We start from the raw sequence: 26,994 nt of genomic DNA, 5'->3' as shown, positions 1-26,994 counted from the left end.
TCACTAATTCTGACTTCCATTACCTCAATTCTGCTCCTATGACATTCTATTGAGTTGTCTAATTCTGAAATTTTATTGTTAATCTTCTGGATTTCTGATTGCTGTCTCTCTATGGATTCTTGCAGCCTGTTAAGTTTGTCATGGTGCTCTTCTCTAATCTTTTTAATTTCCTCTGTTACGTGTTCTGTGTTTTGCTTAATTTCCTTCCTAATTTCTTGAAGAGTTCTATAGATTAATGTTTTGTATTCTGCCTCCAGTAATTCCAAGAAATTTTCCTCCTTTGGAAAATTTCTAGATTCTTTATCTTGGGAGCTTGCTGAAGCCATTATGGATTGCCTTTTTATGTGATTTGATACTGACTCTTGTCTCCAAACCATCAATAAGTTATTATATTTATTTATTTAACGTTTGCTTACTGTGTCCTAGCTTCTTGTTTTGATATGTCCAAATAGGCTGCTCGTATGAGCTAGTTTGATTATTGGCAACTTTGAAGCTCCAATGTCCTGTCACCAGGTGGTTAGATCTGTTACTAGGTATGTGAGCTCAGGAGTCCACCCACTCCTTCTGTATAGATTCAGCTCAGGCGCGCAGGTAGATAGCCAAGTGTGTGGTGTACGCTCTCACTCACAGCCCTCGACAGGCATGGGTGATTGGTGTAGGCACAGGTAACTGGCTGCAGCAGGGGACACACTCTGAGCAAGGCAGGCGGCTGATAGCCACTCCCAAGTGTCCAGGAGGAAGGCGTGTCCCTGTTCCCTAGAGCGCTTAGGTGGGGGGGGGGTTTGCAGCTGGACTATGAGTACCTACTGCTGTTGGCTGTAAGGACTAGGGGCACCTCTTATTCATGGGCCCCTATCGCAGGTGGCTAGGTGGCGTGGGTGGAGCCACCAGTCCTCAGGCCCCTGATGTGGGTAGGTGAAGACCATGCTTAACCGGCAGAGCAGTGTCAGATGTCAAGTACCTGCCACTTCACAGCTGAAACAGTTGAAGTTAGACTTCCGGTATATACCTTGTTGTACTGTGGTAATGAGGGCCTATGCTGTTGAGATGGGCCCACACAAGTCTATGCAGGAGGAAAGGCACTCAAAGTCTGTGGATCCCTTATGCCTATGCCTAGGCAAAGGAGCTGTGCCTACCCTGGGTTCCTGGCTTAGGGGAGCCAGCAGTTTATTTTTTCCCGTTTGTTAATTTGTTCACTCTTCAAGGCAGGGAGAATGGCTCTGGGTGTGTGAAGTATCCTACTTCTGGCCCAGGGGACTTGGCAATTGCTGAAGTCGGTCCAGGACCCAGTGCAGAGCAGGGAGCAGGGAGGTAAACAGAAGCGAGGTTTTTACCTAAGGGGGGTGTTTTTGATCCGCGCAGTAAGCCATATGCAATTACTTATCTTTTGCCAGATCAAGGGTTGCTTCTTACTGGTTCTGGGTGGCCTGTAGACTCTCAGCGGCTGGGTCTTCCCCCAGTGTGGAAAACATTCTTCCAGCGCACAGCTGCATGCCTGCTTCACGGCTCCATCCTGAGCTGATCAAGCCTAAAGGGCTCAGGCTCTTGCCAGATCACGTCTGGCAACTCCTCACTGCTTCTGAACCGTCTCTCCCTCCCCCGCCACTCAGTGCGGTTCCTCAACTCTGCCTTTGATGTTCAAGGCTCCCAGATTGCCATATATAATCGAATCACTTGTTTTTTCGGGTCTTTGTTGTAAGCGGGTCCACTGGAAGCATCTGACTACTCTGCCATCTTGGCCCCGCCTCCTAGTAGAGCAGTCTTGCTGCTTCAACCTCAGCAGAGGGTGTCCTGAACCAAGTTTATGCCTTTTTGAGTCACTGGCATGTGTTCATATTGAAGATATGAGCCTGCAATAGACTTCAAAACAGGAGTGTGAAGTGATAACAGAAGAATGAGGAGGATGGAGGACACAACCCCTTTAAAAAAAAAAAAACAAACTCAGATTTAGGAGCTACGCATAGAAAGAGACGGCTGAAAAGAAGTGGTCAGAAAGTTAGAGAACCAGAGGGGAGTAGGGTCATAGAAACCAAGGAAGCATCAAATTTCAAGAAAGAAAGCATAGCCAATAGTGTAAAAGAAATATGTGGCTGATAGAATTTCCTTATCACACTAAAAAATTCCAAACAATACCATGGTCGGAAAAAAGAGTAATTACTGATTCCCATCTTCTTTCCTACAGCATCCTTACTTTGGATATTTTGGATATCACGGATTTGGGGGTCGCCCTCCTTATTATTCAGAAGAAATGTTTGAACAAGATTTTGAAAAACCGAAAGAAGAAGATCCCCCTAAAACAGAGAGTCCAGCTACAGATCCCACAGTTAATTCAACTGCTCCTGAGACTAATTCAACCCAAAAGAATGTGCCTGGTTCTGGAGGGAGTCAGGGAGGAAATGACACCACCCCAACAGGAAACAGTCATGATCTAAACCCGGGGAGCAACCATACAGCTCAAAATGGGGTCATTTCTCACTCTACAGTTAATGTTTCAAACCAGGGAGCATCAAGAATTCAAATTCCATGGGGACAAATTCACCCAAATATTTATGAAAATTATCCACATCCTAGTGTCCAAGGTTCTCCTACAGGAAGACAATGGCGTCCCACTGGTACTGCCATGGGTCACAGACAGAATGGGCCTTTTTACCGAAATCAACAAGTTCACAGGGGTCCTCGGTGGAACTCCTTTACTTTGGAAGGCAAACAAGCAGCTCGTCCAGGAAATCCAGCTTATCGCAAAGCTTACCCTTCCATTTCAAGAGGTAATTCTTTCAATTATGCAGGAAACCCTGCAAATTTCAGAAGAAAGCCTCAGTGGCCAAATAAATACCCTGTAGGAGCCAATGTTGCCCCACTGGGAACCAAACATGGTACCGTTGGCCTCAATGAAAAAATCCAAAATCCAAGAGAGAAGCCAATAGGTCAAAAAGAAAGAATAGTTGTTCCTACACAGGATCCAACTGGCCCCTGGAAAAACTCTCAAGATTACGGAGTCGATAAAGCAAATTATAAACTGCCTCGTTCTGAGGGAAACATGCAAGTCCCAAGCTTTAATTCCATCGATCAACATGAAAACTCCTATTACCCAAGAGATTCCAGGAGAGTCCAAAATTCTGATGGACAAACTCAAAACCAGTATTTGCCCAAAGGGATTGTTTTAGAACCAAGAAGAATCCCATATAAACCAGAAACTAATCGACCAGAATTAAACCACAGTACACATCATCCCATATACCCTGAGGAAATTCCTTCTCCTGCAAGAGAACATTTTCCTGCTGAAAGAAACCACTGGAATGACCAAGAAATCTCTCCAACTCTTGAGGAAGATCCTAGAAGACAGGAAGGACCTTTGCCGCATCCTTCCCATGGCTCTAGAGGAAATGTGTTCTACTCTGAATATAACCCCTACGATCCCAGAGAAAACTCACCGTACCTTAGAAGCAATACATGGGATGAGAGAGGTGATTCTCCCAATACCATGAGGCAACCAGAAAATCCACTGTACCCCGTGAATACGCTAGACCAGAAAGAGACAATCCCTTATAATCAAGAGGACCCCAATGATCCAACTGGAGATGAACATTTCCCAGGACCAGGTAGATGGGGTAAGGAAGAGTCGAGCTTTAAAGGAAGCCCAACGGTTAGGCACTATGAAGGCCAACAATATGCCTCAAATCAGCCAAAAGAATATCTTCCCTATTCCTTAGATAATCCTTCAAAACCCAGGGAGGATTTTCCATATGGTGAATTTTACCCCTGGGGCCCAGATGAGAATTTTGCATCATATAATACAGCTCCTACTATACCACCACCTGTGGAGAGCAGGGGCTATTATGTTAATAATGCTGTTGGACAAGAAGAAAGTCCTCTATTTCCTTCTTGGAACTCCTGGGACCACAGGATTCAAGCTCAAGGACCAAAAGAAAGAGGGCCATATTTTAACAGAAATTTCTGGGATCAGACAACTAATTTACACAAAGCACCAGCTACCCTACCAGACCATAAAGAGAACCAGCCCTATTCCAGTAACTCCCCAGCTTGGCTTCAGAAAAATCCAACCTGGCATGACAGTGAGAATTTGAACTATGGCATGCAAATTACTAGGTTAAATTCACCAGATGGGGAACATTTGGCTTTCGCAGACTTAATTCCGCAAAGATACCCAGCTGATCAGAAAGAAGCAAATTTATTTCACCCGAGCCAAAGAGGTCCCTGCTGTGCTGGTGGCTCCATAGGGCCCAAGGACAATCCACTTGCTATACAAGACTACACTACATCCTTTGGTCTTGCACCAGGGGAGAACCAAGACACCAGTCCTCTATATACAGAAGGTAGTCATACTAAGCATGCAAGACATATCATCTCCCCTACAAGCATCCTACCTGACCGAAGAAACAGCTCAGAGAAGAGGCTGCCTGGGGAAAGCCAAAACCCAAGTCGTTTTAGAGATGATGTGTCCACTCTGAGGAGGAACACACCATGTTCTATAAATAATCAACTGGGTCAAAGGGGAATGATGCCTTTTCCTGAAACCAGCTCCCTTCAAATGAATACGCCATGTCTCAAAAGTGATCTTGGCGGAGATGAGAACAACATTATGGAACAAATATTTGAAGACAACCAACCCAATGAAAGAACTGTTAACCTCACCCCTGAGCAACTTGTTATAGGTACCCCTGATGAAGATCCTAAACCAGAAGCAATGCAAAGTGAAGTCCTAGAAAACGAGGGTGAGAGGCAGCAACAAAGGCCACCTAGCATCCTACAGTTACCATGCTTTGGCAGATTAGCAAAGCATCACTTCTCTGGCACTGGAACTCCATCTAGCAATGGAAGGCAAGGCCCATTTGATGGGGATTCAATTATGCCTACTGAAAATCCTAACACATTGGCTGAGTTAGCTACTGGGGCACAATTCAATAGTGTGAATGTAAACACACTTAATGCAGGTGAGCACACTCCATTTGAATCCAATCCACAGGACCAGATACAAGACTGCTTATTACTTCAGGCTTAGGGATCATCTCAACCAAGCATTTTTTAGGGAAGGAAAATAACTGATATTCTATACCAGTGGTTCCCAAACTTTTTCCCCTAAGACTCCATTAAGTACTTGACCCTCTTGGTGATCCTGAAGTTTTTCCTCATCCCAGAAAACTAACAGTAGTGGCCCACGTGGTGCTGATGAGGTTGGACCTCTGGGGGTCATTGGATCCGGCATTGTCATAGATTAGTACAGAATTTAAAAGCAGGAAACCCATGACCACCACTGCCTTAAAACTTGGAAGCCACTTTTCTGGGGTAGTTTCCCTTTACCTGCTGATTCTTCCTTTTTCTCTCAAAATCCCATTCTTGCAAAATTGTCTGCTTTTGCAAGACTGAAAGGCAAATGAACTTTCCATTTTATGTATGGAAGTCTATACATCATTATAGTCGTGAAGTGTCGCACACTTTTTTTTTCTTGTATTGGTCTTTGTCAGAGTTGTTTTTTTTTTTCTCCCCTAATTAATATTCTCTTTTGGCATTTTTTCTTCCAATTCCTCTCTCTTTTCCTTTATCATTTCTTTTCTTATCTTATTTGCTTCTTTTTTCTCTCTCTCTACCCTCCTATGTCTAGCTTTCCATTTTTAGTTTCCCATCTTCTCCCTCTCTATCACTACTTACATATTAAACTATCTTTGACCATCACTAGTTTTTTCATTATATCTACTTTCTCTAGTATGTCTTTCTCTCTTCCCACCTTTCTATACTGTCTCCTAATATATCACTTGTCAATCATTCCTTCTCTTCTCTGACTCCTCTCTTCTCTTTGATTTATCCTTTTCTCTTGTTTTTGTTGTTAGGTGCTGTCAAGTCAATTTCAACTCATAGTGACCCCATATAACAGAGTAGAACTGCCCCATAGGGTTTTCTAGGCTCTAACGTTTACAGGAGCATATCGTCAGGTCTTTCTCCCACGGAGATGCTAGGTGGGTTCAAATCGCCAACCTTTTGGTTAGCAGTTGAGCGCTTAAGTGTTGCACCACCGGGGCTCCTTCTCCTTTTCCCTGCTACACCATTTTCATACCTTAACATGCCTTGTCTCTCTCCCTTCTTTTGTATCCACTCTTTAAATTCTACCCTAATTTTTTCTTGACCCAGCCTAGAGACAGCTCAGCAAGAGGAATACATTCAAGGAGAAATGCGGACGGAAGACAGGCTACTTATCCAGAATTAGCAGCCTCAGGACAAGGCTTAGGAAGGTAGGCAGTGAAGGATTGAAGAAATTGCCACTCTGGGACTGAGAATTCATAAAAATATACTAGGACTTGCCAAACCCTGTCACCAACTCATAATCTGCAGGATCTGGAGAGTGTATTTTGGGAAACAGTGTCCTAAACAAATAAATGCTTGATGGTTAGTTTTCTTTGCTAGTACAGTATAAGTGGTTCTGCTGGCATAGAATCACTACTACTAACACAAAGACTTATTCTTCATGTCCTGGTAGAATTATTTGACAGACACATTTTCTTGGTATATGGATTAAATAGTGTAAATTATTTTGTAAACTAGATATTTCTATATTGCCTTGTTTAGGATACATATCTTGTTGTTTTTTTGTTTGTTTTAATGGCATTTTAACCTATTATCTTGATAGTCCTTGCCTGAAGCAGAAGAATTCTCAGAATTATCTAGAAAATTACCTTCTAACTCTAAAGAGTTTCTTAGGAGAAAATTTCCTGGGGACAATTTCATAAGAAGATCTCAGAAATTTGGGAAAATACAATTTTGAAAATGTCTTCAGGAAAAAATCCTTGTTCTTTGAATTCTCTAAAGTGCCAGGCAGTGTCTTGCACCAGAAGGTACCCAAAAAATATTTATTGACTGATTTAAAAATGGCTGTCAAAACTCCCATGAAAATTCTGTAGTCTGCTTTTCCTGCAGGTGAACTGTCTGGGATATGGAGTGAGCCACCACACTCTGTAGCTTTATGTATTCAGCATCATTTTCATCATAGAATCTCAGGGTAAGAAAGGATCTGAGAGGCAAGTCTAAGCCATGCGTTAGTTGCGTAAAAACCTCCCTACTCCCGCAGTTTTATATTTTAATCGCACATGGAAAAATCATTAACTTATTCTGTATAAAACTGTAGTTTAAGAATTATCCTCATCAAAATAAAACTACATTATGTTTCACTACTTCTTTTTCAAATGTTTTTTTTGAAATCTAGATATGAATACTTTCATTGCAGAGATATTCATTCACTTTATATTTCATCAAAATGTATAGGTCATATAATTGTTTTGGCATATATGTTGACGCATCTGAATGTGTGAGTACAGTGTGACAAAAACATCTACTGAATTTGAGAACAGAATAACAAAAGAAAAGAAAAGAACTCTTCATCTCATCAGCACCGGTATCCTTCAGCAAGCCTGGATACCAGATCTGAGTTCCTTACAGTAAGGAAATTAATTATTCTGTATGCCCTTGCTAAGTTATTGATAAAACTTTTAAAGTCTGCTCTAATGGTTAAGGTACACATGGGCAGAGATGGGAGACTGTGAAACTGATCCCTGTCCTTGTCTCTATCATCCCCATGACACCACCACTGCCCTACTTCTCGCAAGTTCCTATGTCTAGTGGTCATCACCTGCTGATTCTAAAATGGGTGGATATATCCTATGATGTCTTTAGTTGACAGAGTATATAAAGAATAATGCCTAAGGATGACAAACACAGGAGATAATCCAGCAAGGCTAGCACACACCTTTCTTATAAGCTTTTTGTCTCATAGCCTAGGATAGACTTCTAGAGAGGATAGTCGGGATCCCATTGGCTGGGGGAAATTCTGCACTTTCTCACTTTAAGTGGGAAGCAAGGCAGGATGATGAAACTAAGCCACCTCTGAAACTAAGCCTAATGGCCTAAATTATCATGGGGATTCTTCCTCTGACTTTTTGGAGTCCCTGAAGACATTGATAACAGGCTGTAGTTTAGTCACTCACATTAATGTCTTTTTTTATACATTGTTTAAAACAAAACTCACAAGACATGAGCTTGGAGTCATTTTTCTTACTTGTTTAGACATATCTCTGCCGACTCGTTTTCTCTTCCCTCATTTAATCCAGTCCCTTCAGTCAATTCCTTAAGGAACCTAAAGAAGATTCATCTTTCTCTCAGGAAACCAAACTTCATTTCTGAAAACCAAGAAGGGAACCAAAAATCTTGGATTTAAAATCAACAACTCTGCCCCTCCTTCACAAAACCTCAAAGGTTTCACTGTGACTTAGGCCAATCACCTAATTAAAACTCTGAAGAAAACTACGCTTGATGGAAAATGGATGGCCACCATTTCACAACAGAACATCGGATCTGATTTTGTCCCCCTATAGTTCCTTACCTCTCTGCCTCACCCCTAACCCAATAGCATCAGCCACTGGGCCTTTATTTTCACTTTGAATTGATAGCCAATAAGATTTAGAAACAGGATTCGGCTGATAACAAGCAAAATTCCATGCTGGCAGAGAATTCTTCAAATGAAGAAGCGAAAAGGAGGCTGGGCTGTAATGCGACACAGACATAATTGTGAAATAGAAGAAGCTGCCCTCATTGCTCCTCAGCTCCCCAACCAAGGGTTGTCTGCTCTCCTAGTGCCCCATTTCATCTTCCTGAGGATCCAGCACCCTCCATTTCTGTGCTTCACCAGCGTTTGAACATAAATAACTCTGAGCTTACCCAAATAGCCACATCTCACTCTTTTTTGCACAGTACAAAACAGGTATTTGCTGTGGTTAACTTGGTAAAAAGATTCTTGCTCAAGTGCTGGCTAATATGTAGTCCTCCCAGGTCATCCATCATCCCCTCAGAGACTGAGTCCTATCATGGCACTGTCGGGGAAGGATAATAGCAAAAAATTTTGTTTGGGGAGAGCCTTGTCAGTCCTTCAGTTGTTAAACTACACTGCGGCTGCCTCCTTTACCTGTGATTCAGGCTGTATGACAGTGTTGTATACTATACCAGTGTTTCTCAAATGTTAATGTGCAGTTAATCTTGTAAAAGTGACGATTTCTATTCAGTGGGTCTGAAGTGAGGCCTGCGATTCTGTATTACGTACAAACTGCCTGGTGATGAGGATGATGCAGTCGGTTGGTGAGCAAACCTTGGAGTGGCAAAGTAGTAGATTATTTCCTGTAAATAAGGGACAACTGTACACTCACCAGGGAAGGAATAAGACGGTCTTGATCACTGAAAAAGACAATATCACCAATTTCAGGGGATGGTTATAAATGAAGCATGTAAGTGAAAGACTGGATAGAGAACAAAAACGGAAAGAGGAGCAGGCCAATCCTGTCCCCGTTTTCTATATTTATGTTATGCTTCTTCCTGTCTCTTTGTCTAGCTCATGTAGTTCTAGAAGGTTCTACTCTCTATCAATGAAGGCCCTATTTAATTAACGTCTCCTCCAAGGTTACCCATCCCTCACATCCCCAACTTCCCTGAAGGCTTACAACACACATCTTTTACATTAATCACACATTGTCTAATATGTAATTTTCTCCTGTGTTCGTACTGCCTATGGGAGAGGCAAAACTCCTAAAAAATGAAACAGTCTTTATTCTTCTTACTTACCTCTCATACCAACTGACACCGTGGTGAGCACAGAGTAGATGCTCAAAAATTGCCACTTTCTCTTTAAATACATTTTGTAAATAGAAATTTAGAATTTCCCAGAGAAGAGTGTAAGGAAGTTTGTCGGAAGGTTGAAAGGCCTAGCTCCTCTTTCTTAAAAAAAAAAAATTAATATTTTTCTAAGTATAAAATACACACTCATAGAATGTTTGGCAAATACTGAAAAGTAACATGAATCACAAATAACACATCCAATGTTAACATTTTAGTCCACTTCCCTAAGTCTCTTCTCTTGTGTGTGCTGGGGGCAGGGGATAGTTCTTAAAGTCATTCTTTTATACAATAGCCTGCATTTTCTTCTTCGCATTATATAAGCAATTTCTATAAAATTAAAATACTTAATAACTTGAATGCACTTGCTAAATCTTTTATTAGTTGAGGCTTGATGGGAGACATTTTTTAAGATCATTCAGCTAAAATTATAAGAATAAAAATAGGTATTTAGCATCACTTTGTTGTTTCTGAAATATTCTGAAGTGTAGCTATATCGTCATTCCTTTGATGATGAGTTAAAGTTTCTTAGGAATTTTCACTATCATAATGTTGTGATAAATATCGTTTTGCCTAACTGTTTATCCATGTTTCTGATTATTTCCTTAGAAGTGGAATTACTGGGGAAAATGGTCTGAAGATGTGTTTTAGACAAGATAACATATAGAATGGGAGCATTCGCTTCAGAGTCTGACAGTCAGTCTGGGATCCAGTTAGCAGTTCTCCATATATTACTTGCAAAATTGAGCAGATTACTTCACCTCTTATCATCTCAAAATCATCCTTTTCAAAATGAAGATTGTTTTCATTTCATTAGAACAGTTATGAGGATTAAAATGAAAACGTGTGTCAAATGCATACTCATTGTAATTCCTACTTCAACCACTAGAAGGAGATAGAGGTTTACAAGTCTAAAGCAAATGGTTCCCAAGCAATTTCCACAACAACAAAACCCACTGCAGATCAGTAGATTCCAATTCACAGCAACCCTACAGGACAGGGCAGAACTGCCTCATATGGTGTCAAGAAGCGGCTGGTGGATTTGAACAGCCAACCTTTCAGTTAGCAGCCACAGCACTTAACCACTAGCTACCAGGGTTTCCATAACGACAGCACCTGGGAATTTGTTAAGACTTGCAGTTTCTCCAGCTACACCCCAGAACTACTTAATTAGCATATCTGGGGTGGTGCTCAGAAATCTGTTTTAAGGAGTCCTCCATGGGATTCTGACGCACACTTAAGTCTGAGAATCACTGATCTAATACATGCTTATGGAACCCTGGTGGTGCAGTAGTTGGTTAACAGTTCAGCTGCTAACCCAAAGATCAGCAATTTGAATCCACCAGTGGCACCTTGGAAACCCTATGGGGAAGTTCTGCTCTGTCCTGTAGGGTCGCTGTGTCTGGGAATCAACTCTACGGCAATGGGTTTGGGTTTCTTTCTTTCTTTGTTTTTCTGACTTGTTGGCTGGGCAGAGAGAAGAGCAAAAGAATTAACAGATGATAACAACTGCAATTTCCTGAGTGTTGTTGAATGCTACAGCAGCTGTACTGAGTGATATACATGCATTATGGTATGCACGCTTATTGTTATAAAACACTATGAGATGAATCATTTTACTCTCATTTTTCAAATGAGGAAACAATCTTAGAGAGATTGAATTAATTTGCCCACTGTCATTTAGCTACTAAGCATAGAGTCCGAATTCAAACCTAAGTCTTGGGTTTACCCTCTATACACACTGCCACCTCAAAGCCAAGACCTGGAAAGTCCACTAAAGGCTCATCGTCACATCCCAGTGCTCTCAGGTGAGGGAGTGTGTGCATGTCTGTTTATAAATGTGCATGTATCTGTGCATTTGTGATTGCAGAAGTATAATTATGGTTCATTTTGAATATCAAGTTATGTAAAACCATTAAAAATGACAATAATCTTCACACGATATACATTCAACTCCAGTGCACATGGATCATTCTCCAGGATATAGATTATGTGTTAGGTCACAAAGCAAGTCTTGATAACTTTTAAAATATTAAAATCATACAAAGTATTTTCTCTGACCACAACAGAGTGAAGCTAGAAAACAGTAACAGGAAAAAAAAAAAAACTAGAAAATACACAAACATACGGAAATTAAACAACACACTATTACCAGTGGGTCAAAGAGGAAATCATAAATTTCCTGGAGTTAAATGAAAAGCATAACATATCAAAATAGGATGCAGCAAAGGCAGTACTCAGAGGGAACCTTATACCAAGAAATGCCTACATGAAAAAAGAAGATCTCAAATCAACAGCCTAACACGACAACTCCAGGAACTAGAAAGAGAAGAGTCAACTAAGCCTAAACCTACAAGAAGAAAGGAAATAACAAAGATCAGAGTAGAAATAAATAAAATTGAAAACATAAAAACAATAGAATCAATAAAACCATAAGTTGGTTCTTTTAAAAGATCAATAAAATTGACAAACCTTTAGCTCGACTGACAAAGGAAAAAAGAGAAAAGACGCAAATACCCAAAATAAAAATGGAAGTGGGGACATTACAACTGACTCAACAGAAATAAACAGAATTATAACAGAATATTATTAATAACTGTATGGCAACAAACTGGATAACCTAGATGAAATGGACAAATTCTTAGAAGGACACAATCTACCTAAACTGACTCAAAAGAAAATAGAAAGTCTCAACAACAGACCCATAACAAGTGAAGAGATCAAATCAGTGATCAAAAACTATCCAACAAAAAAAAGTCCTGGAACAGATAGCTTCACTGGGGAATTCTACCAAACATTTAGAGAAGAATTGACACCAACTCTGTTTAAAATCTTATAAAAGATAGAGAAGGAATACTCCCTAATTCATTCTACGAAGCAAACATTACCCTAACACCAAAACCATATAAAGACACCACAAGATTGAAATGAGCCACCCCAGAGGCGAGAAAGAGAGGATCCCACCACCACCAAGGAAGAAGAGCCAGCCTGTCATTTGGACCTGGGATCCCTCTGCTGAGAAGCTTCTGGAACCAGGAGACAGAAAAAGAGAGAGCCTGAGAAGTGGCAGGAGAGACTCAGCAGCAGGAGACAGTGCGGTGGGCTTCCTGGCTCACAGAGAGAGAAAGCTGAGTGCCTTTGGGCAGAGGCCTACAGCCAGGGAGAGATGTGCCTGTGACCACAGCTGGAAAGAGGCTGTCCTGATGGAAGAACTGTATCCTGAGTGTTCCTGAGCCTGAATTGTAGCCTGTTACTTCCCTAATAAACCCCATAATTGTGAGTATGGTCTGTGACTTATGTGTGGCCATTGCAATGAATTATCAAACCCAGAAAAGAAGTAGAGAGTGTCATGGGAGACAGGGTTGGGGTCAGAGTTGATAAAGATGGCGGAGAGACGAGGCATGTCTGACCGCTGCCTCACAGGAATCAGCCTCGGGCTGTTGATCTTGATTCTCCTTTCCCCTTGAGAAGTTAGAGGGGGTCAGGCATCTACCCTATGCTGCTTTTACATATATGTTAAGACTACAGCAGAATGGTTAAGAGTTTTCATTGCCATTTACTACAGCAGTGTTTTATCAGTCATATTGTTAATTACCCACTGAGTCGGTTTTCTCATTATGAGAGTAATACCCAAAGAGTTACTGTAAAGATTAAATGAGATGACACAGGTAAATCACCTGGCATGTGAAAGGTGTTCAATTTATCATCATCATCGTTAAATCAGATAGAACATAATTGGCTACTGTGTTAATTCAGGTTCTCCAGAAGCATAAGCCAAGATGACATTAGAGATGCAAGAGATTTATTAGGGAAAACACTTGTGAGGGAAAATGGGGCAGGAGCTGAAGGAGGCTGGGAGAGCCATGAGACCGCATTGCAGGTCTGAACCCTCCGAGGAGAGAGGGAAGGAAGGCTAGTAGTGATATCTGATGGTAGTGCAGTGCTAAAAATTTTCAGCAAAGTCAATGGGCAATCCTCGAGCCAGTCATCCATCAGAGGATTCCTGTGTCTCTAGGAACAGGCCTGTCTTCATAACTCTGCCACACTCAGTCCTTGTTGGCTGGGAGCAGCCCATGGGAATTGGAACTTCACATCAACACGGTATTGATTATCAGAGCCATGGGTCAGTTACACTCCCTTTAGACATCTGAGACATCCCCTTTCACGGCCGCCACAGTATCCTACTGTATCCCTGGATTCTTACTGTATCCCTACTAAATTCTCCAATAATATAAGCAAATGTATGAATGTAACTGGAAGGCATTAATCTTCCTTCAATAACCCTCATTTAAGAGCCATCAGCTACTCTGCATTTAAATTAAATGAATTCTTTTAAAAACACTTAGATTGGTGCCTAGCACATAGTAAGTGCTCAGTAAGTGCTGGCTATACTATAGTTTTAATTATTATTATTGATAAAAGGAGTCCTTGGGTGGCACAAACAGTTAAGTGCTGGGCTACTGAACCAAAAGGTTGGTAGTTCGAACCCACCCAGGGGGGCACCTTGAAAGAAAAGTTCTGGCAATCTACTTCCAAAAGGTCTAAGCCTTGAAAATCTTGTGGAGCACAGTTCTACTCTGAAACAGATGGGGTCACCATGAGTCAGAATGGACTCGATGGCAGCTAGGTTATGAGATCCCTGGGTGGAGCAAATGGTTTGCACTTGACCACTAACCTCAAGGTTGGTGCTTCAAACCTACCCAAAAATACAACAGAAGAAAGGCTTGGCAATCTGCCTCTGTAAAGATTACAGCCAAGAAACCCTAAGGAGCAGTTCTACTCTATAACACATGAGGTCACCATGAGTTGGAATCTACTCACTGGCAACTGGGTTGGGTTTTTTTATTATTATTATTATTAATATGATGGTCTCAGAATATAACTGAACTTCTGGAAAAAGACCTGCATGCCTATAATTTTTCAGTTATCTTCCAACTAGATATAATGAGACAATAATGCTGGAATACGGATCTTTCATACAAGAATCTGCAACACAATAACAAAATTTTTCTATATTGGGTTCACAGAGAAACTAAGGCAAAGATAGGGAGAGACGAGAGGGTTCTGTTCAGAAGCAGTCTCCCGTAAATTCTCATAATACTTTATAACTTTCTTTGCCTTTAACAAATTCTACCAAATAATTGTAATTATTTATGCATGTATCTGTCTCCTCATGTTCATCTGTCAACAAATACGTATTTAGTGCCTCTGTGTGCCAGGCAGAGTCCCTGGGTGGTGCAAATAGTTAACACACTCAGCTCCTAACCAAAAGGTTAGCAGTTCGAGTCTACCCACGTGCTTCCGAAGAAAGGCCTGCCAATCTACTTCTGAAAAATCAGCCACTGAAAATCCTATGGAATGCAGCAGGGTTACCATGAATCAGAATCAACTCAACAACAATTGGTTTTGATTATGTGCCAGGCAGTGTTCTCAGTGCTGGGGATACATCAGTGGACAAAATAAAGACACCTGCCCTTGTGAAGCTTATATTCTAGCGGGGGGAGACATATCATAAACGGATAAGTAAATTATATAGTCTGCTAGAGGGTGATAGATACATGGGGGGAAAACACAAGATAAGGGAATGAGATTTGCAGTTTTAAAAAAGTGGTCAGGATGGGCCTCACAGAGAAGATGACAACTAAGCAGAGTTATAAGGTGTGAGTGGTGATAATGACTTTTTCATGAGACAGCTTAATCACCAAAGAATCTAGCACAGTTCCTTGTGTGTGGTAAAAGTTCAGTGAATGTTTACTGATTAAGTGATTTAAGTGGAAGTCAAAGACTTGGCCAAAACCATGTGCTAGACTGAAGATCATTTAAGAATGGATGTATCTTTGGTACACCAAAGTTATGATTTCTACTAAAGTGCCAGACTGTCCTACAATTATTCCTCAAGAAACACTGAATTCATCGATATAAACGCAGAGGAAGTTATTCAAAATGACTGTCGCGATTTAAAAAAATAAATAAATAAACAGAACAATGCCTCAAGAAACTAACTTTTACTCTCTTCTTTCAATCCGGAGTCAGCATTTACTTTCCATAGACACTTACATAAATTCGTCTTGATTCCTGCCATGAAGAAACTTTACCTGCCATGATGAATGCTATGTTTATCAGGAAGCACCTTGCCTTTTTATTTAATGTTAGGTCTAAAATGACAAATCCACCTCAAATATGTACTTATACATACTTCAAACTGTTCACCAATAATAAATTATATTTTAACTTACATATGAGAAAGTTAACACAGACAAATTTTTTTCCAATAAACTATTTCACACAGGTATATGCTTGTGAATCTATTTAATTGATCAAACTGTGCTAGAGAATGCATATTTTGGAATACAGATTAGATTGTTACAACATAGGTGGTTTTTCTTATACTAGCCTGATTATCAAAATGAAATTTTTACCAAAAAAAGAAAAATCTGTATCATCTGCTGCCAAGTCTATGTTATATCAAAATATATTTTTCAATTATGCATTTAAAGATGTCAATTTCTGCTAATCGGTTTCATAAATATTAGAGCTCACATTTTAAATTATTTTTATAAATAGTTCCAAATATGTTCTCCAATTATCTTTCTAATGAAGACACAGATTAACCTATGTTTATACATAAATTTTCTCTACTCAGTAATACTTTTCTTAAAGAGAAAAGAATGTGTGAAAGCAGTGGCTCTCCAAGTCAAAGCCAAAAAACAAGGCAAAATTTAATTATGTCTCCTTATTTTCACTCTTTGAGTTTTATTTTCTCCCTTTGTCTATTTTTTTAAATGGTAGAAATTACATTCTTAAGGAGGTGTAACCTTTCAGGCACGCTTGATAAGTGAGAAATTTAAACACTTAGTGTGAACATATTATTAAGAAGGAATTAACCAATAAATGTAAGAATAATGTTACTATGTCAATTACTTTTGGGGAAAAGGTAGTTTTACATTATCCAAAAAAATGATTTTAATTTCCTTGGTAGTAAATGTTTTAGCTTTCTGGATTGAAATGGAGAGCCTTTCAACTTAAGGAGCTGTGCAGTCAGCAATGGTGTAAATCAGTCAGGATAGCAGGAGTCCGGCGTCAGGGCCGTTGTCACCATTTTGATCTCACCACGATACGTCAGTGGAACCGTATTAGTGTAGCACTTGTTTCTGTCGTAAGTATAGCAGGTCTCACTGTCCTCATTACAGAGATTGCTCTGGGAGGCAGTAACCACCTGATTGTCCAGCTCCACTTCTACAGGATCACATTTTTTACAGCTGAAAAACAAATACCTGCATTAGACACTCCCTATCCAATGCTGTCTCAAAATCTGAGTGACTACACATTTCTATCTAAAATCAATTAGTTCTTCCATCTCTGACCTGACAACTGGCAAAAGCTGACTCCTTTCAGACCTCAGCAGCTCGACAATACAGAATCATTTATAAGATTTTTCAACCTTTAATATATAATATTTAGCCAAAGGGTAAGTGATATAATTAGTATTATGATACTAATCTGTCTATACATATAGCAACTTCTATTGTGTTAGGTTTATTCACAACTGCATACATAGTTTAAATTTATAGTGACAAGGAAGGCATAATTAAAAAAAAAACTGTTGGATGCTGGCTTGTATAGTTGCCAAAGAAACATCTTCATGTTCATATGTCTGAAATTCACTTATTGAACATGTAAGATGACTTGGCCCTTTCTGTACTAATGACAATTTCTCCTTTAGAATAAATCTATGATAAAAATTTATGAATTTATAATACCTAATAATTGAAACAGGAATGAATTATTCAAAAGTTCCAATTATATTTGCAATGTTGATACATCAATATATTGTCAAAAACACTCTTACTAACAAGGTTAATCAAAAGTTATTAACTTCCATGTCTATATTACTATGAAGGAAAATTTCTTACACATCAGACAAATGGTACACAAATTCGGTTCTCAGTGGTGAGGTAGGATCAGAGATATTCTCCCTGTTGTTCAGAGGAACACTAAAAAAGAAAGAAAGAAAAGAAAGCAAAATAATTAAACTAGCAGACATTAATAGTTTTGGTAATAGCTATATCACTCGAACCGAACTTAATATTTCATTAAAACAGTACTCACCATTACATTAGCACCCTATAAACAGTCTACAGTAATACTATTACTCAGATTTTCATGGTAATTTACCACATTTTAAACATTTGCCATTCAAAATAAGCCTCACAGCAACTTCTCTGTCAACTATCTGCTTACTTGGACAATCCCTACTTTTCCTTTAAGAATCGGGTCAAGTTAATATGTCTTCTGTAATTACCCTGACCTCACCAATAAACTCCTTCCTCTGTAGACTCACTGAAGCTTAGATATCTTTATTACAGTAAATGCCATGTCATAATTTCTTGTCCATAGAATGATTGTTTCTCTAGAGTGTACATTCCTTGAGGCAAAAAAAATCTTTTCATTGACATATTTTCAGCGCCTAGCTGGATGTGTGACATGGGTCATATGTTCAATATTTGTTGAATGAACGGACAGACGTATTATTGTAGGGATGCCGGAATTAGAAATCAAAGAGGCTAGGCGACCTATCCAAGTTCATACAACTAATAAGCAGCAATGCTAGAACTAGAATCCAGATCTCCTGATTTGGTAATATCCCATGAAAAATTAGATGATGCTTATCAACCAATTCAGGTGATCTCATTGACTTTTAAGTGCTTTCCTTTATGATATCATTTCTCCCCATATGTACCCCTCCCTATCAAAAGAAACAAACAAAAAGTGTGTTTTCTAATATAGCAACATCATCCACATAGGCATCCAGCCAAAACCTGGATATCATCCCTGAATCCCCCCTCTGACCCTTTCAACGCATTAGTCACATTTGTAGTCAAAATAGCCTTTCTAAAATACAAACCTAATTTCCTCCTCTGCTTAAAACCTACAGTGTCTCCGCACAGATAACAAGTTGTCCTCAACATGTCAGAGAAGGCACTTCTCCAGCCTCATCTCTCACCATACTATCCTCTTCACACTACATGCCATCTGTAAACAACTTTTCGCCACTCCACACACTTAACTGTTGTTTCATCTCCAAGTCTTAAAAATAACAAAAATAATAACAGTTCTAACATTTATTCAGTACCTACTATGTGTGTGGTACTATGTACAGCATGTTACACAATGATCTTATATAATTTTCACAACAAGCCTGTTTCCTTTCCTTGGAATGACTTGCCCCACCTATCAACCCTATCACTTGTCATGCTATTTATGCAGTTAACTCCCATTCACCCAGAAACAGCCATCATCCTTCATGTCCATCATTTACTCCAAACACCTTTCTTGCTTCCCATTGCCACTCCACCAGGGATTGGATTGAGTACCCTTCCACAGTGCTCCTATAATATCCTGTGCCTACTCCTGTCATGGAGCCCTGATGGCACAGTGGTTAAGAGCTTGGCTGCTAATCAAAAGATCAGCAGTTCAAATCCACCAGCTGCTCCCTGGAAGTCCTATGGGGCAGTTCTACTCGTCCTGTGGGGTCACTATGAGTCAGAAGGAACTTGACAGCAAGAGGTCTGGTTTTTATACGTGTCATAGCATTTACAGTACTGTATTGTAATTGCCTTTTTATTTGTTTAAAGTTCCCTACTAGAGTGCAAACTCTTTGAGGACACGGGCTGTGTTTTATATAAATTACTGTGTCCCCAACTCTAACCCTCAGTATTTGGCATTCATTAGCCCTCAATAAATATTTGCTGAATGAATGAATGAATCTATTCCTTATTAGATTGTAAAGGCTCTAATTATACCAGAAAGGTTTTAAATAATGAGAAAGATAAGGGAATAAATATTTATATGTGCCTACTGTGAGCCAAGAAGAAGCCCTGGCGACACAGTGGTTAAGTGCCCAGCTGCTAACCAAAAGGTCAGCGGTTCGAACCCACCAGCTGCTCCACAGAGAGAAAAATGTGGCAGTCTGCTTCCATAAAGATTACAACCTTGGAAACCCTATGGGGCAGTTCTACTCTGTCCTATAGTGTAGCTATGAGTCAGAATCGACTCCACGGCAACAGCTTTGGTTTTTTTGGTTTACTGTGGGCCAAACACTGTTCTAGATGCTTTAATACATTTTTGTATTTAATCCTCACAATCTATAAAGTGTATGTATGTGTATATTCACATAATAATTTTTTTCCTCTTTTTTTTAAATTGCACTTTAAGTGAAAGTTTACAATTAGTTTCTGATCCTAGAATTTATACACACATTGTTATGTGACCCTGGTTGCTCTCTCTATACTGTGACAGTACACTCCTCCTTTCCATCCCAGATTTCCCATGTCCATTCAACCAGCTCCTGCCCCTTTCTGCCGTCTCATCTCGTATCCGGACGGGAGCTGCCTATTTAGTCTCATGTATCTACTTGAGCTAAGAAACACACTCTTCATGAGTATCATTTAAGTCTTATAGTCCAGTCTAATCTTTGTCTGAAGAGTTGGCCTCAGGAATGGTTTCAGCTCTGGGCCAACAGAGAGTCTGGGGGCCATGTCTTCCGGGGTCCCTCCAGTCTCAGTCAAACCATTAAGTCTGGTCTTTTTATTAGAATTTGAGTTCTGCACCCCACTTTTCTACTGCTCCGTCAGAGACTCTCTGTTGTTTTCCCTGTCAGGACGGTCACTGGTGGTAGCCAGGCACTATCTAGTTCTTCTGGTCTCAGATATAGTATACACTATTTTACCCTAGGAGTTATGTTGAGTGATGGAGTCAGGAATGATGCCATAATGACACAGCAGCAGATGTTAACTTCAATGCCAACAGAACTTTTAGAAATTAGATCAAGGAAACATCAATATACCTCAGGTAAAGTGACATGAAGGATGAATTATCTGATTTCAGTAAACAATATATCAAAAAAATTATCATGTCATAGAAGAAAAGGATGAACTGGAGAATTTTGGAGGGTCATTTGAAAATTTTGCCTTTGGGGATTTAAACATGAAGACAGACACTCCTCTTCAGCATGGTTTCGGTGGTGATGTCATGGATGCCAACCCTTCAAGTTGCATGCTTTTCAAATTATTCTATCTCTAACAGAGAAGTAAGGGCAGTGTTGGTCAAGTGGTAGAATTCTCAGCTTCCATGCAGGAGAACTAGGTTCAATTCCTGGTCAATGCACTTCATGTGAAGCCACCACCAATCCCTCAGTGGAGGTTTGTATCTTGCTATGATGCTAAACAGGTTTCTGCAGAGCTACCAGGCTAACACTGAGACTGACTAGGAAGAAAGGCCTAGAGATCTACTTCTGAACATCAGCCGATGAAAACCCTATGCATCACAACAGTCTGATCCCCAACCAATCATGGGGATGGTGCAAAAGTAGTTGTGCATGGGGTCTCCATGAGTCAGGGGCCAACTCAGTGACAGCCAACAACAACAGGAAGTTGTTGTGGAGAGAGGCTGAGTAGTCAAAGAAAATCTGCTAGCAGAAGTGATGTTTAAACTAGAACATGTAGGTTGAGCAGGAGTTAACCAGGCTAAGATGGGTGAGAGGAAGAGTACTTCAAGCAGAAGGACCAGTGTGTGTAAAAAGAGAAGAGGAGGAGAGTACTGTGAGTTTGAGGGGATAAAGGTACAATACTGCTGGATCTTCAAACATGAAGTGAAAGAAAAGCGGCAGTGGATGAGCTCGAACATTATGCTGAGCTTTGTAGGTTACGTTGAGGCATTTGTAATTTATCCTAAGAATAATGTTGGGAATACCATCAAAGCAGTTTTAAGCAGGGCAGTGATATAATGATAGGCTACAGAGGCACACAGGTTAGGTGAATAGATAATAGTCAATATTTTGTTGACTATGTGCCAAGAACTTGCCAAGCTCTCAAAGGAATAGATATTATCAATTTATATTTACAATAACTCTCTGAGGTAGACACCATCTTTCCCCTGTTTGGAGATGAGAAAGCTGAAGTTTAGAATGGATAAGTAACTTGTATACAAGATCATACAGCTATTATGTGACCCAGCCAGATCTAGGTCAATTGGCATAACAAAGTTCATTAAGAAAATGTTCTGCATCCCACTTTGGTGAGTGGCGTCTGGGGTCTTAAAAGCTAGTGAGCAGCCATCTAAGATGCATCAGTTGGTCCCAACCCACCTGGAGTAAAGGAGAATGAAAAACACCAAAGACACAAGGAAAATATTAGCCCAAGAAACAGAAAGGGCCACATAAACCAGAGACTCCATCAGCCTGAGACCAGAACTAGATGGTGCCCGGCTACCACCAATGACCGCTTTAACAGGGAACACAACAGAGAGTCCCTGATGGAGCAGGAGAAAAGTGGGGTGCAGAACTCAAATTATAGTAAAAAGACCAGACTTAATGGTTTGACTGAGACTGGAGGGACCCCGGAAGACAGGGCCCCCGGACTCTCTGCTGGCCCAGAGCTGAAACCATTCCCGAAACCAATGCTTCAGACAAAGATTAGACTGGACTATGGGACATAAAGTGATACTCGTGAGGAGTGTGCTTCTTAGCTCAAGTAGATACATGAGACTAAACAGGCAGCTCCTGTCCAGAGGCGAGATGACAAGGCAGAGAGTGCTCTGTCACAGTGTCAGGAGAGTAATTAGGGTCACATAGCAATGTGTGTTTAAATTTTTGTGAGAAACTGACTTGAACTGTAAACTTTCACATAAAGCACAATAAAAACATAATAATTTTTTTAAAAAGTGACCCAGCCAGGACTTGAAAGAAGATTCTTAAACTCATACTTCTCCTACTGACTGAAGGGGATTGAATGCTAGGTTCTATTAGAAGTACTTGACTGAAGGAAAACTATTCATGGTAGGAGTAGTTCATAAAGAAGACATTACTGACTAGATACAACAGGAATTTAATTTCTCAAATATTACTAACATTGAATAAGAATCATACAGCATATAATTCTGGTCTATGTGTGAATGAAATGAACATGTGAAGTTCAATCTAAAAGTAAAGACTGAATCAAATTAGTCAATATGATAAGTCTACCTTATCTTTATGCAGACATTTGAGTACACTGTAGAATAAGCAGTAGCCCATATATGGTATAAAATAATGCTTTTAGAGTTATCTGAAGTTTCAGTTTGACCTGATCAAGGGCAACTGAAAGTTCTGACTCAAACTGAAATAACTTCATATAAATAGGACATGCTGATGACTAGATAAGAACTTTCAGTTATAGTTTGTTCTGGCTGACTGGTTTGAGATTGCCTGGGAGCCCCTGGTCTTGAAACCTTTGTTCCTGACCTCTCCCTAACTTCTGTAAAGTTGTCTTCTGTCCATTAACCTGATTCAACCTCATGTAAGGTGCAACACCCCGTAATGATAGGAGAGATATAGGTATTATGTTCAGTGCTTAATATCAGAAAGTATCCCTGCTTACACCATGGAAAAAAGGAACTATGGAATGCCACATACATAATTCGGATGTTTCTTTCCACAATATCCTGGCTAGGATCTTCTTTAGAAGGGATGATTCTGGAACTGATCCGGACACACTTACACTTGTTGTCAACAAGAACGGTCTTTTCATCTTCATCTTGGGCTTGAAAGATAAAACATATTAAGAAGAAAGGGAAACAAAACTTTATTTATATACTCTGTATTAATTTATCTTTCTTGCCTTCAGAAAAGAAAGTTATAAGGTTGGTCAGTCTCAGCTTTCTTTTTATGTTCTCTTTCCTAACCTAAAATAGCTACAAGTGGACATTCAAATGCGTAGAGACCAAAAGTTCATCAGTGAATACAAGGTGCAAGCATGCGGGCAGGAGGGGGAAGTGTGGAGGTATTTCTTCAGGGGCGCTGAGTTTAAGGGTGATGGAAAATTTGGAAACAGATACTGGTGATGGTTGCACAACATGGGGAATAACAATAATGTCACTGAATTGTACACATTAAAATGGTTACAGTGGGAAATGTCTTGTTATACATATTTCACCACAATAATAAATAAACTGGAATCTTATATCATAGTGAAAGAAATCCAAATGTACTCTACAAGGAATTTTCTTTTTTTTCTCTCCCCCCACCCCTTGATATAGTCTATGGACACCTAGGCTGGGTGAATTCTGGTTTTTACCTATTGTTTCTGAGGCATAGCTTCTGATTAATGTAGCCTTGGAAAAATCACTTCCAAATGCCAAAGTGAGAGAGAAAACAGAAATCAACATTGGATTTCTCCCATACCAAACCAAATTTATTAACAAGTAAACAAAAACAGTTTTAACCTTTATAACCCAGTTCCAAACATCACATCCTTCTTTAACTCCCATTTATAATTGTTTTTCTTAAATTGTATTAGAGCTAAGAACAAACATGTTTTTCCTCAAGATAACCTTATTTTATAAAACTTAAACAGTTGCCAACACAATTTTCCTAAATTGAATTATATTTCTCTTTTTCATAATACCAATCAGGTTATCATGGTATAATGATTCAATCAAATAAAACATAAGTGCTATATTTATTAATAATTCTTATGATGAGGATTATTTTAAAAGATGGAGTATATATAGATGTAAAGTATTGTAAATTTGCAAAAGCAAATTTAGAAAATATTGTGAGGAACAAACTCTGTCCCTATACAAAAAAAATGAATAAGTGAATGGTATATAGATGAGCATTAAAACTTTGAGTGTCTAATCTTTTTGTCAAATTTGAATATTAGACAAAGAATAAACAAACAAAATTTCTTATTATCTGACTTAGATCAGTTAGTCTTCAGATGTTTGAAGAGCTAATAATAGCTTTAGTTTAATAGTACTAATTAAACAACTATAATGACGTTAAATATCTTTATCTGCTCTTATAATTTTAAAATTTTAAAATTTTATATAACCTCTTATAACCTTTAAAAATTTCTCTCATCAAGCCTCAACTAATAAAATAAAGATTTAGTACATGCACTCAAATTATAAAGATTAAATAGTCAGGATAGGAAAAATCGTTTGTAACTGGAAGTCCAATTATTCCTGAGAAGATTCCCAAAGTAGAGAGTACCTAGTTGCAGTATTTCAGTCTTAATGATAACAGCCATTACAAAGACATTTTAAAACCACTGTTATTGTACTTATAATTGTTTGAAGTACTTTATAATGCATCATTATGCCATTATTCATAAGTTCTTAATAAATCTTCTGATGAAAGTCCTTATAGTATTGGAGAAGAAACATTATAAAGTCAATTCAAGATAATGATATAACTCTTATTATTAATATGTTCTGAAAGCAGTAAGATGACTTGAATGTGCCATCTTCCTTACTCCTGTATCCTCTTAAATATTTTAAATATCTTAAATATCCCTCTTATTTTTCTCAATAAAATACAAGTGAACATACAATGCCTAACCAAAGTCTTAGATTAATAGTTGAGTAAGTGACTTGACTATAAAGTCTTAAACAGAAAATGTCTATATGTTTATTATGACATATAATTTATTTCCTTACCAGGACCCAAAGGAGAAACTATCTTTACTGTTATTATATAAAATTAGGCAGCCTAATATATCTACTAGGAAATGTACAACTGCTTTCAATTCACCAGGATTTATGGGACTCTGACATTCTCCCTCACAAATGGGCCAATATTTTTCCTAATAAACCTATTACTGTTGACTGTGCCTTACTTTATTCCCACAGAACGTGAGACATAGTAGGTGCTCAATAAATACTTAATTCAGGTCAAACAAATAAGAAAATAGACTTAACACATGCTAGATATGACCAAAATGAATTTATTGGAAAATGATTCCCTTATGCACGCAGAATAGGATAGTGGTTAGGAATACGAGCTATAGACTCAGGTTGCTTTGGTTCTACCTATCAATTCCTTGCTATGTGACCTTTGATAAGTCAGGAAGTCTCTTAACTGGCTCAGCTATACACTGGAGATAGTAACAGTACCTATCCTCACAAGCTACTGTGAGAATTAAATGGAATAGTATATGTACAGCAGTTAGCACAGTGCCTAGAACATAATACGTATTCAATAAATGCTAGCTTATATGTAGTTATATATATTTTTTCTAACAAATATGTTTATATAAACAGGCTTATGATAAATATGTTTATGTATGTATATATAGATGTTTTACTGCTAATTTTTTAATCTTATTAAAAAGTTATGACTCTTAACGCTAAGTTAATATAAATATATATATGTATAACTATTCTTAATTAATTTCTATCATGCTCTGTATTTAAATAAGAACAATAAACCCAGCAAGTATTAGAAATGATTAATCCAGCCACATTATACCTCCTCTAATTTATGTGCCCTTCTAAATAAAAATGATTTAATACTGTACTTCTATATTCAGGATGTATATACCATTTTCTACAGTTGTTTGAAAGTTTTATACACAAAATAAGCAAAATTCAGCCATCAAGTTATAGACAACCTGTTTAACATTAAACAATTTTAAAGGGACATAATAAATCTGTGGGCTCAGATCCAGGAAAATTGTTAATGTTAGTCTCTCTGGGGAAATAAAATCTCAATGCATTATATATCATATCTACTGTAATTATTCATTTCTCCAGAGTATTAATTTAAGAGACCCAAGGGGAGAATTACTGATTTTCAAGACTCAATATAGAGACTTATAAATATGTCTATCTATAGTTATCAGGAAATATCTATTTCCTTATACTCCAGGATGGAGTAGGCAAATAAATAAGAGAAAAAAGGAATAAAAAAGAATCACATTGAGTCATGTTTGTGTAAAGATAACTGCCCATATAAAGATTAAGACATGTTAGAAAAAAGTGACTAGCTGGTCAAACAAAGCACAAAGATAAATGCTTAAATCTGAAGAACAGATCTGCACTATATTTTTCCTTTTTTCTAGGCTCATTTTCTAAATACCACATACCTGTCACAAGAACAGCTTGAACAAAAATGGCCAGGACGCCCCAGAAAAGCAAATGTTTCTTCATTTTGCCTTCACTTCTTTTGAAAAACTGGAGCTAAAAGGTCAGGGTTAAGGTGTGTGATCTATAATGAGTGTGCAAATGATGGCGCTTCTGCTTTCTTAAAATAACGCTCCAGGCAACTAACAAACTAAAAACAGTCACAACTGCGGTTGAAGTCTGAAATTTAAATGCTGCTTTGGAAAGACATGTACTGCTTACATTTAAGTATTCTCTTCTAAAGCAACCCCAATAACCTATGCTTTGATGCAATCTTTCTTTATTTTGCATTTACTCTATATACTTAAAGCAGACGACAAATAATAATTTCAAGGCAGGAGTTCATTAAGAATGTTTAAACAGGGATTTTCAACTTTATTACCAAGA

The 26,994-nt window shown here is 38.7% G+C and overlaps 2 protein-coding genes across 2 annotated transcripts in view; one reads left to right on the top strand and one right to left on the bottom strand.

Moving 5' to 3' along the window:
• The window catches only part of ENAM (enamelin), an 18,182-nt gene extending 13,162 nt beyond the window's left edge, over nucleotides 1-5,020 (top strand). Inside the window, exon 8 of the mRNA XM_004383332.2 lies at nucleotides 2,183-5,020. Within this exon, the coding sequence (XP_004383389.1) occupies nucleotides 2,183-5,020 (2,838 nt within the window). The remainder of the gene's footprint in view (nucleotides 1-2,182) is intronic.
• A 10,938-nt stretch (nucleotides 5,021-15,958) lies between these two features.
• Nucleotides 15,959-26,730, bottom strand: JCHAIN (joining chain of multimeric IgA and IgM). The gene is made up of 4 exons (XM_004383331.2): nucleotides 26,571-26,730; nucleotides 23,117-23,243; nucleotides 17,580-17,660; nucleotides 15,959-16,925 (listed from the first exon to the last, which is right to left on the bottom strand). The coding sequence occupies exons 1-4, from the start codon at nucleotides 26,632-26,634 to the stop codon at nucleotides 16,721-16,723; spliced, it is 477 nt and encodes a 158-aa protein (XP_004383388.1). The 5' UTR covers nucleotides 26,635-26,730; the 3' UTR covers nucleotides 15,959-16,720.
• Between the last annotated feature and the right edge of the window lie 264 nt (nucleotides 26,731-26,994).

The sequence above is a fragment of the Trichechus manatus genome, unplaced genomic scaffold, assembly GCF_000243295.1.
Source record: "Trichechus manatus latirostris isolate Lorelei unplaced genomic scaffold, TriManLat1.0 scaffold00108, whole genome shotgun sequence".
Classification (NCBI taxonomy): Eukaryota; Metazoa; Chordata; class Mammalia; order Sirenia; family Trichechidae; genus Trichechus; species Trichechus manatus.
Note: the sequence above shows the minus strand (reverse complement) of the source record. Positions and strands in the feature narration are given on the sequence as shown.

Bases quoted from the DNA above. Each gene is read 5' to 3' on its own strand.
- JCHAIN (XM_004383331.2), bottom strand. From the start codon at position 26,634: ATGAAGAAACATTTGCTTTTCTGGGGCGTCCTGGCCATTTTTGTTCAA. The intron at 23,244-26,570 runs GTATGTGGTATT...TTATCTTTCAAG, and splicing joins TCAAGCTGTTCTTGTGACAG to CCCAAGATGAAGATGAAAAG. The intron at 17,661-23,116 runs GTATGTGGCATT...TTTCTTTTTTAG, and splicing joins GAAAGAAACATCCGAATTAT to TGTTCCTCTGAACAACAGGG.